The sequence below is a fragment of the Euwallacea fornicatus genome, chromosome 25, assembly GCF_040115645.1.
Source record: "Euwallacea fornicatus isolate EFF26 chromosome 25, ASM4011564v1, whole genome shotgun sequence".
NCBI lineage: Eukaryota > Metazoa > Arthropoda > Insecta > Coleoptera > Curculionidae > Euwallacea > Euwallacea fornicatus.
This window is the reverse complement of record NC_089565.1, coordinates 2,140,430-2,155,363: the sequence shown is the minus strand read 5'-3', so window position 1 is coordinate 2,155,363 and position 14,934 is coordinate 2,140,430. Positions and strand designations below refer to the sequence as shown.

General features: G+C 41.0%; 1 protein-coding gene across 4 annotated transcripts; it reads right to left on the bottom strand.

Annotated features, from left to right (window-relative positions):
- Window positions 1–12: 12 nt before the first annotated feature.
- Window positions 13–1,236, bottom strand: LOC136346876 (retinal homeobox protein Rx2). Of its 4 annotated transcripts, none has more exons than XM_066296381.1 (4): window positions 1,042–1,236; window positions 631–896; window positions 451–565; window positions 13–400 (listed from the first exon to the last, which is right to left on the bottom strand). In XM_066296381.1, the coding sequence occupies exons 2-4, from the start codon at window positions 835–837 to the stop codon at window positions 123–125; spliced, it is 600 nt and encodes a 199-aa protein (XP_066152478.1). In that variant the 5' UTR covers window positions 838–896; window positions 1,042–1,236; the 3' UTR covers window positions 13–122. The 4 variants fall into 4 exon arrangements, with proteins under 4 accessions (XP_066152478.1, XP_066152479.1, XP_066152476.1 ...); XM_066296382.1 differs by having other exon boundaries at window positions 1,046–1,236; XM_066296379.1 differs by having other exon boundaries at window positions 631–901; window positions 1,046–1,235.
- Window positions 1,237–14,934: the final 13,698 nt, after the last annotated feature.

The following is a 14,934-nucleotide window of genomic DNA, read 5'->3' as shown; positions in this document are numbered from 1 at the left end:
ACACAAGTTCAAATTAGCAATAATAGCTATGCTAGAATATGAAAAATAAATTAATCTATGTTATTTAATAAAATAACCGTCAATCTAAATTATTAAAGCTACCTACGTAGAAAAACAGTAATTTAGCTTTGCGGATGCCCAAGAACGTTATTATTGTTAGGTCCTAATAATTCTGTCTGTTCCTTCTCTTGAAGCTTTTTGCCCATAGACAAATCATCTGGAAGACCTGGAGAGAGATCCCGCGGACTGGGAGAACTTCTTGTTGGAGAGCAGGGACACGGGGTATGGAGCGTGCCTAAAGAAGGATTTTGGTGGGCAGAGAGGTTGATCTGCGAATACTCCGAAGCTTTTTCCGGGTGCGGGTGTATTGGAGGTGGTTGCACGTTGTTTGGGGGCCTTCCTGGAGGAACATTTGTCACTGTTCTATAGCTTAAAGGCGCGCATACATACCTGAAATAATAAGAGGCGGGGAACTCATGCTCAGGCATCGCATTCGCCATGCGTCTTGTAGAAGTTGTAGTCTGGCTTGTTTCCTCCACTTGGCCCTTCTATTCTGGAACCAAACCTGTGTTTATGATAAAAATGTGTTATCTTGAAACGTCGGCCTTGAGTAACCAAATTCCGACTTACCTGCACCCTGGCCTCAGAGAGGCTGATCCTCAGGGCGACTTCTTCTCTGAGAAAGACGTCGGGGTAGTGGGTCTTTTGGAAGAGCGCCTCCAATTCTTGCAATTGCTGGGGGCTAAAAGTCGTTCGGTTCCTGCGTTGCCTTCGCCTCCCGAACATATATTCTGTTAAAAGGTCACTGGGAAGGGGGGACAGGTACGGCCCTGCCATTGGAATGCTGAAGGATCGGCTATGTAAATTTCTGCACAAAAACTGGTTTGTTGCTATTTCTAAGCTGCGAGAAACCAAAATTTCCTATTAGCACTTTTGCAGTTAGCTGAAACTAATTGTGTCACTGTTTTCAGTTACGCAAGGGAAAATATTCTTTAGCACTTAACTTGATCAAACTTCTAAAAAAAAACTCACTAACAACACTTACGAGTTTTTCGTTAACGACCCCCCCCCAAAAAAGGCAATCCACTAAGAACTCTCCTATTGTCGTTAGGCTATCACCACCGAAACTAAAACACAATTTGCAAATAAGTGTGTTGATAAGGCGCCCCTGACGCTCCACCCCTCTCGGGGGCGTCGCGACGCCGAGCGCCGGCGTTCTCTCCCTTCTTTAATAAGATAATGCTTTCATTGGTTAGGCTTTGTTTTTCCTTTCCTATTGGTTTAATTCGGTATTGTGTATTCTTCAATTTCCCCTTGTTCTCATTTCATTAATTTCGCATATTACGTCATGGAGTAAAGATAGAAGTTCTCACGGAGCGATAAGATTGTGCCGTAATAGTCCTGGGATCTGCAATTAATTCAAAATGTTAATATTTTAGATTTAGAACTTCATACTCAACTTTAGTCAAAGCCCGAGAAGGAGTTTTCCTTGCATTTGAGAGAAACTGGGCCAGTTTTTCATGTGGCCATAAATTGGTGCTTCAGTATTGGAACGAAATCCGGAAAAGTTGGATCCAGTTTTGTCACAGCTGTGAAAAGTGCTACGAAAAGGTGTATAGATAGTTGAAAGATATTTGGTCCAAAAATGTACTCAGTTATCTGATTTTATACGCATTTTTGTGCAAAAGTGCCCATGGGACATTACCGACTTTTGAATATTTTGAAATTTATAATTTCCGTCCTCTCTGCCCCCGTCCCCATTTCGCTGCTCGGAAGTCCATCAAAAAAGTTCTTCACAAAAAACGGTTGTTTTTCATAAATTATGCATAAGATACGATAACTCACGAAGAAAAGTACTTAAGGCATTAGTAAATAGGCATTTTTCTTATCTATATAGTGGAAAGTACGTTTCTTCTGATATTTTCACAATTCTGAATGCGGTTAACGAATATCAATTTCTCGTTATTGGCGGCACGATGCTACAAAATGTTATTTTCCTCGTATTAACGTTTCTCCTATCCGTGTTTCTGAATCAACCAGAATGAGACATTTTTTTCGTGAAGTCCAGGCGCAAACACAAACACATCCCCTGCAACATTCCATCCGCAAAACTCTGGCCACCGCGATCGCCAGATTTAAGCTAACGTAACTTTTTGTCCGGGGGTTTTTGAGAGATTCGCAAAGCTAACACCCGTTGCAACTGGACGAGACTTGTCTAACCGTGTCAATAACAAATGCGCCATTAGAATAGTCATTCATTGAACCAACCGAGGGCATGAATGAAACAAGTTACGACATGCTGTACTTGTTTGAAAGTTTTTCCATGGAGTTCTTGAGCAACAGTTTTCGCAGCACCCTTAAATATAATAATTTGATTTTTGTTTCATTTAATTGGTCTCGAACCTCATCACAAAATTTCAGTTTTCTGGAACACGGACGGGTCCTGGAAAAATTGATTAGAATAAAAAAAGTTTAAATTGAATTTGCTGTGAAACTAGTAAACCTGATAACTTGTCTTAGGGTCACCTGACCGTAAGCCACACCTTCTTGAGCTGCACAGTCGCGCAAGTCTTTATCAACTATAGCTGTCAGTGACAGAAATACATTTTCAAAATTTGGTTCTTCGACGTTAAGGCATTGCCGAAATATATATAGAGTTTTTTCATATTTTCGAAGACACATTTTCTGAGGCGGATACTTCGGCAACTGTAGGCACGAGGGAAAAAATTCAAATGGAAAAAAGGCCCGTTTTGCGGCCCTGCATGCACACCTATTTTGTACCTACTCTGGTGTGAATCGCCCTGTAGCATGAAATATGCCAAAGGTGCCGGTAATGTTTTTGATCTTTGTGATTGAAAGTGATAGCGAAAAATACTTATAAGACAAAACATTACGCTCCCCTCCAGTGCTTAATTTAAACATTTCTACACTGTTTGTTGGAGAATTATCCATCCATGCCATCCATTATGCGAACTTGTAACAGAACTGGAAATCCACGATGTAGCTACGTGTCAAAAGGGCAAATTACGTGCAGACTCGCAGCCCCGGCCCATTCCTCAACATCTTAAGTTATTGAAATGTTAATTTTGCATATACAGTGGAATCTAAAACTGAACGATCACCATTACACGAATTATGGTGATGATCTTCATGGAAATGATTTTTTTCCTTCCACTCTCCAATTTCCAATTGTTTGGGACAGCGCGAAGCGAAATTGTGCTATTTTTAGCGTTATTTTCTATGTTAATCCAAATGTGATTGGCCAAATTGCCATATACAGGGTTTGTAAAAAGTATTGCCACACCCGCATTCACACACCCGATATTTAAAAAAATGCTTAAACACCTATAATTTTATTACAAGAAGAATTATTTAATACTTTATATTCGATATTCAAATTGTTCGTATCTCTTCAGCTTCCCCTACCAACTTTCTATTTTCAAATGGAAAGTTGCCCATTGAGGTGCATTAAATTAGAAATAATTTAATAGGGGACATAGCGGTACCCTTAGAACTGAAATTGGATTTACAGTTTCCTTATAAAAAATAAAATTATTAGAGACAAAATTGAATAAATCATTGTTACATCAAACAAAACTGAAATTCTTATAATAAACGTTCATATTGGACGGCAGTAGCAATTTGGCAATGGCTCAGTCGTCCTCTGATCTTTTTTATGCAATTATACAGCGTTTCTTCCGTTATTTTGTCTAATTCTGTTCGGATTCTGAGACCTAAATCACCCAAATAAATACAAATAATATAAAATAAAATATAAAATATAGTACGTGCTAACTGCTCCAGAAAAGCTAAGGAGGTTCACGGATTTTGAGATTGTTTTCAGCGTTGCCGATTTTTCTTTTCAAAATTTTTATATAAACGTGAAAATTTGAATTTTTGCTACTTTATCTGAGTGTTTTTTCGATCCGTAGTTTTATCGTTTTTTCAGCTTTAGGCGAGTTTATATTCTCTGCATTTTTACTAAAAATTCAGTTCCTTCAGCAACGGAAAAAGGGGTAGTTCGATAGGGGGTACGACTTCCTCGAACTTCATTCGCAGTCCGAAAGCGGTTTTGTACACTGTCGATCAGGTTGCTGAGGCAGTTTGATGAAAATATACAAATAACAATATATAAATATATAATAATAAATTTCTTTCGAAAGCTGCGGACAAATCCGTCCGAGTTCTTGGAGCGTGTCCGTGGAGGCGATCGATGACGATCCGAAACTCTGTAGCTGGTCCCCAGCGCGGTCAACCGGGGTGAGATCTCCAGATGGAAGCGGCCGTGACAACCGCGGAGTACCATGGAGTGCCAAAACGTCACGGGAAATTCTCGAACGATGAGGTAGCGCATTATCGTTCAAAAATAACAACAATTGGGCCCAATAGTGCCATGAAACTTAGGGACGAGATTATTGACGATTTGTCGGACGTACATTTGCGCATTCGTGTTCCCCTCAAGCACCAACAATCCTGTACGTCCATTAAGATGCCTCCCCAGATGGCCTTTGACCGGTTGAACTTCCAGGACCGATCTACGATTTCTGGACATTAGAGGAAGGATCCGCGGTCGATCACGTCCATTATCCGGAAACCGTCCATATGTCGAGTCGTGTATAAACGATAGGGGCCTCCAGTGATCGTCTTGACTCACGCGCTCATCGGTCCATTCCAGCTGAAGCCTCACATGAAATTATGTTGGTGGGAAAAGTCGACGCGAATGTAGATTAATGTCTCGGAGTCTTCGACATGCTTTTGTAATTGAAACCGCAATGCCATAAGCATCTAGAGCCTCCGCTCTTGCATCTTTGCGCAAACTCAAAACGAGCACTGACCTAAAACTCTTACAACTCACAAACCATGAGAACATGTTGGAATCTTTGAAAAGTCACAAAAATGTTTGTTTGAGCACATAAACGACTCTTCATTTCGAAAACTCAATAAGATATAATCAAGCCTTATGAGTCATCTTGAAGAGCTCGCGGAGCTGATTCATTTGAGTCATTTTTGGAGCAATTTGGATCTTATATGTCAAAGTTATTAAAAAAAATAGAGTGAATTTTTCATTTAAATTTCGCGGGTACTATGAAATCATGAAAATATATTTTTTTTTGGTTGGTTGGTAGCACTGTCTGTAACATCTATGCAAAGTTCCACGTCAACATATTCAATTGCTGTAGAGGTAGATGTGTTTTGCCAGTATACAAAAATGAGTTTTTAGATTTTGTGCAATGCGTGATTGTGTTGAGCAAAGAGTTTGCATTAATTTTTTTTTTAATAAATATTTTGCTGGGAAAACGTTGAAGATGTCGCAGAACGCCTTTGCTGATACGGCTATGTTGCAAAAAATGTCTACAAGCGGTACTTCTGGACAGAAGGTCCAGAAGGAGGTTGCGACGAACAGGGCCCCGGACGACCATCAAAATGTACCGATGAAAGCTACATCAAGGAAATCAGAGATTTGGTAGTCCAAAATGGTCGATCGACAATTAGAGATCTCGTTAATGCTATGGGCAGTTTGCCTGGACCAACTGGAACCATTTCAAAAGAAGTTTTATGCCTCAAACGTGTCGATTCGCGATCGGTTCCAAAAATTTTTTTGAAAAAACCGTTTCATTGAAATCTGATTTCGGACGCGCACGTTTCAGCAACTGAAGACATGAAAAAAAAATTGATGAAAAACCGACTTATTTTTTTGAGCCTTTCTATACACGCCTATTCTGCATCTCTTCTGTTGTGAATCATCTTGCAGTATGAAATAGGCTTAACGTGTTAATAATTAACGATAATGGCGAACGCGTTAATTTTTATGACGCTTGCTGACTACCACGACGTAATGAAATGTATCATTACGGGAGATGAGACTTGGTGTTGTGAATGCGGCCCCCAAACAACCGACTAACCGAGCGAATATCGGGCACCAGGTGGACTTGGAGCCAAAAAAGTCGCTCAAAATCAAGGTCACGTTGACAGTTTTCTTCAACAGTCGCGATGTCATGTGTTATGAAGTCCTCCCGCCAGGCCAAACTGTCGTTAAGGAACATTACTTGAGCGTTATGGTTCGTTTCCAAGTCGCTGTTCGCCTCAAGAGGCAGGCAATTCCCGGTTTTTGCACCACGATAACGCACCATTTCACCCCTCGAGAACGTTTCGCCAAAAACTCGACCCGCATCGCTCCACGACCGCCGCATCCGCCGGACTTAGCACCGTTGGACTTCTGGCTCTTCAGCGAGATCGAAAGACCGCTTCGGGGACGCCGTTTCGGCTCAATTGGGCAGATAAACGCCGGACCGGAAAAAGTATTTGTCAGGCCACCCCGGAAAAGGACTTTTCCGACTGTCTCGGAGATCGGAAAGAACGATGGCGTGAGTGCGTCGTACGGGACTGGGAGAACTTCGAACGCGACGAAATTTATTTGGAAAAAATTCGGATTTTCACTTTTATAAGTGAATTCGCCTTGTTTTGTGGTCGCAGCGGCATACGAAAGTTTGAAAATCGGGAACTTTTAAAATCATTTCGAAACGGGTGAACTTCCTCAACTTTCGTGGAGGAGTTTGTCTGTAGCTGTAAGTTTTATTCGCTCGGAAACACCATCCATTTGGGAAAAAGAGACTTCAGAGACTGCGTTATATGGAATCGCCCATTATCAAGTCCGGACTCTTAATCTGGATCGTCGCATCTCAGCATGGGGGCGTGACTACGAACCATCTCTCTCCGAAACGGCATCAGGGAGGAAATGCATTCATTTTTATGGACTACGTCAACTACATGTAGATTTTATACCGGTGGGGGTATCCGGAAGGGTGTCGATGTTTCCTCAGACCTACTAACCTATATCAGAAACTTCCTCGTGAACGTACAAACGTTAAAATAAAAATTCAAATGCGTTCACCAAACAATTATGGTAAAACTTAAGAATTAGGTAAAACTTATAGTGAAACGTGGGAAACGCAGGAATTATCCATCGAGCCTTGTGCTTCCGAGAGAGAGAGTCCCCATGAGGATTTCTAACCATCCAGCACACAATCAGAACTGAGGTACGGCGATGGCCTGACCACGGCATAACCACTTTCCCATGACGTAAACATCGTAGGTCTCATTTGGAAAGTCACTTTTCCAGTCGTCTCGTCGTGATTTCCGGATCGCGTTAACCGGAGGTGACGATCCACATATTGTTGGCCATTGTTGCCTGGAATATTCCGAGATTTCCATTTTAATTAACAAACTTTTTATATTTTTCCATTGTTCCGAGCGCAGCGACATCGCAGGAAGGCGAGTGCAATTTCGAAAATTGATGTGTTTTGTCTTTTTATTCAAAGAGTCGCCCTTTGTTCAAGAAGCATCGGATTTTCTTTTAAGACAATAAAGCCATGCAAACTGTTTTGAATTCGGTTAGTATTACTTCCGTTGTAGTAATTTGGTCAATGGTAAAGTTGGACAATGCAACTGTCCTCATTAATCTATGTACGAAGTGCAGTTTTGATTGGAAAGTTGGGTGGTATTGTGTGAAATTTCAGCGGGGCCCAGTTGTGTGTATTAGCCATTTGAAGTGAAAGAAATAAGTTTCGACCATTGTCGTTCTATGGGCGAACCGTGCATTGTCGGAAATTGCCTCATAAACAATGAAGATATTTGCTGGTGCTAATTGTCGTTTACAAAAGATGGTAGAAACCACGAGCGGGGCGTTTTTCACAAAATTGGTTCAATTTTGTGGAAAACTCTTTCGACTTCTTTAACTCGCATCTATTGTCGGTTTACGGGGATTTGCGATAGGCACTCGAAATGCCTCGAAGCTATTGGAACTTGCCATTAGCCATTGAGCGGAACGTTCCGAGTGCGAAAAAGAACTTGTTTTCTCATGACGGGACACCTTCGCACATCTGCTTTTTATGGATCAATGTTCAACTTTCAACAATATTCCGTGCAGGATACCGCCACAAAAGTCTATACTCCGATCTCAATCACTCTAGGTTTGAAATATTAATATTGAAAAAAAAAACTGAGGTTGGACTATGTAGTATGGACTGTCTGTGCAATTTGTGCCGCCCCACATTTTACTGCAAATTAATCGCTGAAGGCATGTTCAAACTATTTAAGAAAGCGTAAAGAAAAACATAGCGCAGAGGTTTTTTCCACTAAAACATTTGTTTCCTTATGGTATTCTTCTCCTGAGAAAAATTTGCAGTTTTCCAATAAAATTTCCACAACTTGCCCTTTCGTAACAATACTTCCACGCCTCGCCCTTTCGTAACAATACTCCCACGTCTCGCCCTTTCGTAACAATACTCCCACGGACACCCATTTACCAAATACTTTTAATGGCCGCATCGAAAAATTCGAGGTCCACAGTACCGTGGACACATCCGCGAACCTGATTCGTATATCGCAACTTAATTCATAAATTAAATGTTAAATATGTCAAAGGCAAAGCCGATGTTAGCTGCGACATTTGCGTAGCAAGCGAACCTGTTTCAGAGCGGTCTTGACTGGGAGGTTTTCGGCGTCGGTCGTAGCACAAAATACCCCATCGGGGAAGATAGCCTTTATTATATGCGCCTCCAAAGTTATAAAATTTCTCACAAGCGGTTTTTTGGTAATTTTGTTATGTTGTGTAAATTCGGTCCCATTTTTGACGTTCACATATGCCGCTCTGTTTTGAGTGTGGTGAGAGAAAATGCTCTACACGTTTGAAAATGTTGAACTTTTTAGCATACTGAAGCGTTTCGCTTGTTGAGAACGTACGACAGTAAATTCGTATAATCGATTGCACGACATCTACGATATTTTATGTTTAATTTTGACATTAACATGATATAAAACTAAAGCAGTTGCTGATGAGTTACTAAGAGATTTTGAAGGCGAACAAAGGCAAATATGCTATATTGTATTTCGTAAGACAAAATCAGTTTGTATCATATTTCACCCTTAAAACTGCCACTTTACTAGTTAACAAGGTTCTTCCATGCAACATGGAAATATCATTCTGTATAAATCATTAAAGGCATGGATGATTAAAAGAAAAAAAACATGTAGTGATTATAGTTATTTATGTGACAATTGCGAAAAATGCTATTTATATACAGGGAGTCGCAGTTGTAAAGGCAATAAATTCTACCACGTACTCTACATTGAAAAATAAGTGTAGTTTGTAGTATAAATTGTATACCAAAAATGCTTCGTTACGAAAGTACAGGGTGTTAAAGTTTTATTAAAAAATCACAAATTCTTGAATATGTCCGAAACCGCTTGAGATATTTAAATAAAGTTTTGTAGAGTTTGACAGTTTATAGCCACGCGTATCTTACGATAAAAATATTGTTTTTAGTTCTACCAGTGGTGTGCATACGGGCAGGCCGCTTGATATGTTTAAAGCAAAAATTGTTCGCCACTGGATTTTCTTAAGTTATAAATTATTTTTGAATTTTTCGTTCGGTAAGAAAGAGAAAAGGTCTCTCGACTTCTCTTCGTACGACGTTTTCAAAACAAGAGAATAAAGGCCATTTCAACTAGAGAACAACGAGGGAGGTTCTCACAAAAGTTATTCAAAGTGGGCACCATTCTGTTGAATATTCAAATTCAAATTGTGTCAATCAAATATGTACTTAGTGAGGTTTTGAGAGTTCAGTAATAATGCCGAATTATTTTATCAACGAAGAATATGCAAATATTGTTTTTATTTATGGTTATGGTAATGGTAATGCTGCAGAGGCTGTTAGAGAATGGACTGGAAGGTTCCCAATCGTCGGTGTTAGATCGCAGAGTTTTTGTAAAAGTTTATATATATATACTATATACACATCGAGTTGGGTCAGCAACCAAGGACGATAAATATACTAGCTTACGTGTTCGATACAATATTCTTCCTTCACACGGATTTCTGCTAACTTTGTTATACTAGCTCTAGCGCTATACTACTCTCTATACTAGGTATGAATGCTAATATTTTGAAAATTATGCCGGCAATGGAAAAATCCCAAAACGCGTCTACCATAATATGATGGAGGAAGAAGATCGAGAGGGTGATGAACTCACTATCCTGTACTAAATGCACTTCAGTCACCCCAACCATTTTTTATAGCACAGACATGGTTGCGACGGGTCGTGAGAATGCTTTTTCAATTAGTGTTTACAAAGATACCAAAGTTTCCGAAATTCTCCCCTGCAAAGTATCCGATAATGCCTAAAATGCAAAATCCACGAGTAAGAGACCTGGACATAGAATTAAATGGTTTTCAATCAGGAATGAGTAATGGAACTGATAATAAATTCAAAGTTTCATTCCAATTAAATCGAAGCACAAGACCTGTCCCGCAATATAAATAATTTTTCATAATCGGTGTTTGTTATTCTGCTGCGATATTCACATTCTTGACGAACAATGACACATTTCCTTAGGAATTGCAAAACACTCAGTAATAATTCGCCATCTCCGCTCTACAATCGTTTCTGGTCGGGTTTTGAACACTGCAGATTTCAAATGTCCCCACAAAAAGAAATCCACGGGCATTAGATCGGGAGGCCGAGGGGGCCGTTGTATCGCTCCTCCTCTTCTAATCCGTCTCGCGTGGTCGTCGTTACCCAATTGTTGCCTAAATGTGGCGATGCCCCATTTTTTTCAAATTTTAGTGAACTTTCGTCGAGTTGTAATATCCATTTTCGTCCCGCTAATCCTCTAACTGATGAATGATCAATAGTTCAATAGCATTCTCTAAAAGGTCCCGGTAGATTTCACCATTGAAATTTCGCACAAAAGTCCTATGATAGCATCTCCAACTATCCCGGCCCAAGCATTCAGTTTTTATGGTTAATGAAAGCTTCCTTCTCTCCTAACACGAGGGTTTGAATCGTTGCAGATTCTATGATTATGGCTATTGAGAGTATGATTCAAGTAAAATGTGCACTCATCATTAGAGCAACCGGTCAGCATGAGTCGTTGGTAATGGAAGCTTGCATCACTTCGCAATGTTGAATTCGTCGGTCTGGCTCATCTTCAATCGACTCTTGGTGAAGTTGAATTTTGTATGGATGAAATTCGTGTAATTTTAGAACTTTTCGGACCGATGCTGTCGATCGTCTGGTTAAAGTAGATGTTTGAAGGATGGACAACGATGGGTTTTGGATAAATTGTTCCAGAACTTCGATTTGAGTGAGCTCATCTAATATCCTGGATTTATTCCTTTTTTCAATGGGCACAGAACCAGATTCCTCAAATTTCTGTATTAATTTCCTAGCTTAGGGAGGATTAATGTTCGTTACAGGACGTAGCTGGCGAAATATTTCTGAGGCTCGTGGAAGAACACGTTTCTCAGGTCCAGAACTAAGAACGATTTCAACCCATTCTGCACTTGAATATCCATGAAAATTTGCGAGAATAAGCACGAATTGAAACTAAAGCAATAAACAGGGTTCGACGAGTCACTGGGTAAAACCTCATTGATAAATACCATTTATGGAAAAATGCCCAATTTTGAACATTTGACCATATTATTAATTTGTTGATAAGAGAGACGTGAATATATCGACTACCTATTGCAATATATTATTAATATTTAACGGCAAATCCCGATTGAAAACCATTCAATTCTACCCCTAGATGTCTTACTCATAGATTTTGCGTTTCAGGCATTTTCGGGGTAAATCTGAGGGCGGAACTCTAAAAGCTCTGGTACCAATGAAAAGCTTATTAAAAACCCTTTTCGACGATACATCGCAGCTTAGCTCGTGCTATCTGAAGAAAGGTCTTGGGGTGGTTTGCGTGCATTTGGTGCAGGGTAACGAGTTCATCATTCCCTCAGTCATGTTACCCCCTCGCTTCGTGGCAGACGGGGTTTCGAATTTTTCCACTGCCAGCGTAGTTTCCAAGATGTCGGCGTTCGTATTTGAAAAAAAACCTGTCCTGCGGTCCATTAGCTCAGCTTTGCGGGAGAATTCCAGCGACACAAAATTCGGGACATGTATCTAATTTTTTATAACGAAATGCCTTAGTACTTTTGATATTGTTATAAAAATAGATGGAAAGATGTTAAAACTAATGGAAAGTACGTCCATCATCATTTCATCAGCACCTACCCCCCCCCCCCCCACCTCCTCTCCCATTCCCCCCCTCAATTCAGCTTTAAAACACTACTTTTCCCTCGCGGTTGGCAAACCAACAAAAGCCTGGCTCGAAATTAAAAATCATTCATCGCATTCGGAATCAATCATTACATCTCTCGGCCATTGTGCCCTGAAACGTAAATGGTTTTATGTTATGATTCCGCCCTCACCCCTCCCCATCCCGTTTTAATCAATCCCGAAACGTCATAATAACGGTGATGTCTTTATACGCCGCGGACTCACAAAAGCCCTTTTGTCCCGAATTGACTTTAATCAAAATCTGGTTTACACCGGGAAACGGTCGTCATCGTCCTGTTTAATTTTTGCCTATACCGGGTGATTCACGTCTTAGCTTGCAGCGTGTTACGCAAAGGGTTTAGTCCGCAGACCGAAATTCATGCAAGAAAAAAAAAGGAAATTCATGTCTTATCCACGAACGTATTCGTCAACCAGATAGTCCGGAAATCGTCATTTTCCATTCGTCTTCCTTCTGCACTTGCTGAGAAGATGCGATATCGAGTGTCCCAAGGTTCCCATTTAGCGAGCGAAGGGCAAGCAGGTGGTACCGGATGTTCAAATTTTGCGGAGGAACTCGGGCTCGGTCTCGGAGAGGGTGGAAATTGCATATTTCCATAAATTCACCACGTTTGTTTATTAATGAGTCGTTAATTACTTATTTCACAGACAGTGCCATGGTGGAAACTTCATCAGTTTTCTATGGGGACAAAACGGAAACAAAAGGCTCATGTCGCTCCTTCGCCTATTGCCATCCTCTCCATTTTCCCAACCCTGTAAAGTCGTTTGGCGCAAATTAAAAAATAACTGCCTCAGGCAGTAATGAATTAATTCTTTTGTGCAGAACGAATAAGAGAGAGAATTAAAAATAACTGGGCGGGGCCGCTGCCAACGGATCCGAAGGGCCTTGTTTTTCCCTTTTTTATTCCATTTTTTCCCTCTGCAGCTTTTACCTAATTTGATCAATATACACGCGCCCAGTTAGGGGAGGCTTGAGCATCCACGTATGCACATCACATATACCTAATTTATTAAACTAATGGATTTGCAATGGAACACTCGGACCTACTTGACCGATGGAAAAAGATAGCGAGCTCTAAACTGCCCGGAAAGTAAAGACTAATTAAACGTTTGATAGAACAAACTAGTGAAGGCTTTGAGACTGAATAAGCAGACCACAAAGCGCCTTAGCGAATTCACCGAATAAAGGGGAGGGGGAGGGGGTTTGAAACGATTTAATTAGTAAATCCCGGTGGAGCGTGGTCGGCGCGAAACACTGGAACAGTTAATGAAAATCTCGTTTAGATTCAATGCGATAAGGTTCGGTCTCCCGAGCTTGCCCGTTAAGGGTTGTTCGGACGACATAAAGGGTTGCCCCGAAAAAATGAGCCAGGTTGGATCTTTTCCAGATACCTTTGAAAACCGCGTTTTCTGGGAACATGAACTATTAGCGTTTCCACTACAGGGTGTTCCACATATTAACACGGAACAGTAGTGAGTGTTGACGTCATGAACACAAATATTAGGTCTACCGGAAAGTTCTGTCCGATAATTTCGTTTCAAGTTAAAACACGTATGCGCATACTCCTTTGAGCCATACATGGCCGTGTGTCTTTATGACTGCACGCGCACACGTGCTTCCTTCGAATTTAACTACAATAGAGACATCTCGTGTCGTCATTGAGCTAGACGAGATCGTGAAAGTGCGGGTACTAGTAAAGTTCATTTGAGGCCCTGCATGTTGCATGAATTCCAACGGGGTAGAAATGCTACCGACGCATGTCGGAATTTAGTGAAAGTTTTTGGAGGGAATGCTGCTCAACAAAGAACATGTAGGAGATGGCTCGACAAATTTGAAGCAGGTGATCTCGATCTTAGCGATGACGCACCCTCTGGGCGGCCATCTCTGATTGATGACGATATTGTAATAACCATGATACGCCAAGATCTAACAACATCGGAGATCGCGGAGAAACTTAATTCAGCTCAACAAACCATTTCGGATCACATTCGGAGGCTAGGATTGGTCTATTAATATTCCAGACGGGTGCCTCACGAGTTAAGTGATCAAAATTCGCATGACGTCATATGCACATGTCCACTTGCTCGGAACGAAAGTGAACCTTTCTTGGACCGTATGATGACTGGTGATGTAAAGTGGATTACGTATGGAAACATCGTAAGGGAAAGAACGTACTGTGATCCCGGACAACTTATCCCCTCCACTCTTAAATTTGGATTGAGCCTTGAGGAGAGAATGCTGTGTATGTGGTGGGACGTCCAAGGACCAAGTCGTTACGAGGTTTTGAAACCCAACGAAAAGCTCAATTCGGAGAAACACTGTTGGCAAATGGATGAGTCAAAGAAAGCACTCCAAGAAAAGATGGATGATGGAGGTGCTCAACAGGAAGCAAATCATACTGCACCGCCAGTCCACATGCAGCATTGGCGACTCGCCAGAAAATCGCAGAGCTCCGCCGTGAACTTCTCTCGCATCCACCATACTCCTCAGACCTTGCATTCTCTGATTTTCGCTTGTTCCTCTCTTTGCAAGTATTTTTTGGCGGGAAGAAAGTTCAAAAATGAAGAAGACGTCAAAACAGCACTTCTTGAGTTTGTGGTCTCCGAAGACAGGGCGTTCTTCAAAAATGAAATTTGCAAATTGCCATCGCGCTGGCAAGAAGTCGTGAACAGTAACGGAAATCATATCGTACAGCAAATATTGTTAGATGGATCAGAAACTGCGTAATTTTCTTCTTCTCCATAAACGGACAGGACTGTCCGGCAGACCTAACATTTCCAAGATATGAAATTATAGTAAAC

Bases quoted from the DNA above. Each gene is read 5' to 3' on its own strand.
- LOC136346876 (XM_066296381.1), bottom strand. From the start codon at position 837: ATGGCAGGGCCGTACCTGTCCCCCCTTCCCAGTGACCTTTTAACAGAA. The intron at 566-630 runs GTAAGTCGGAAT...TCATAAACACAG, and splicing joins TCTCTGAGGCCAGGGTGCAG to GTTTGGTTCCAGAATAGAAG. The intron at 401-450 runs GTATGTATGCGC...ATGTTCCTCCAG, and splicing joins CCCGCCTCTTATTATTTCAG to GAAGGCCCCCAAACAACGTG.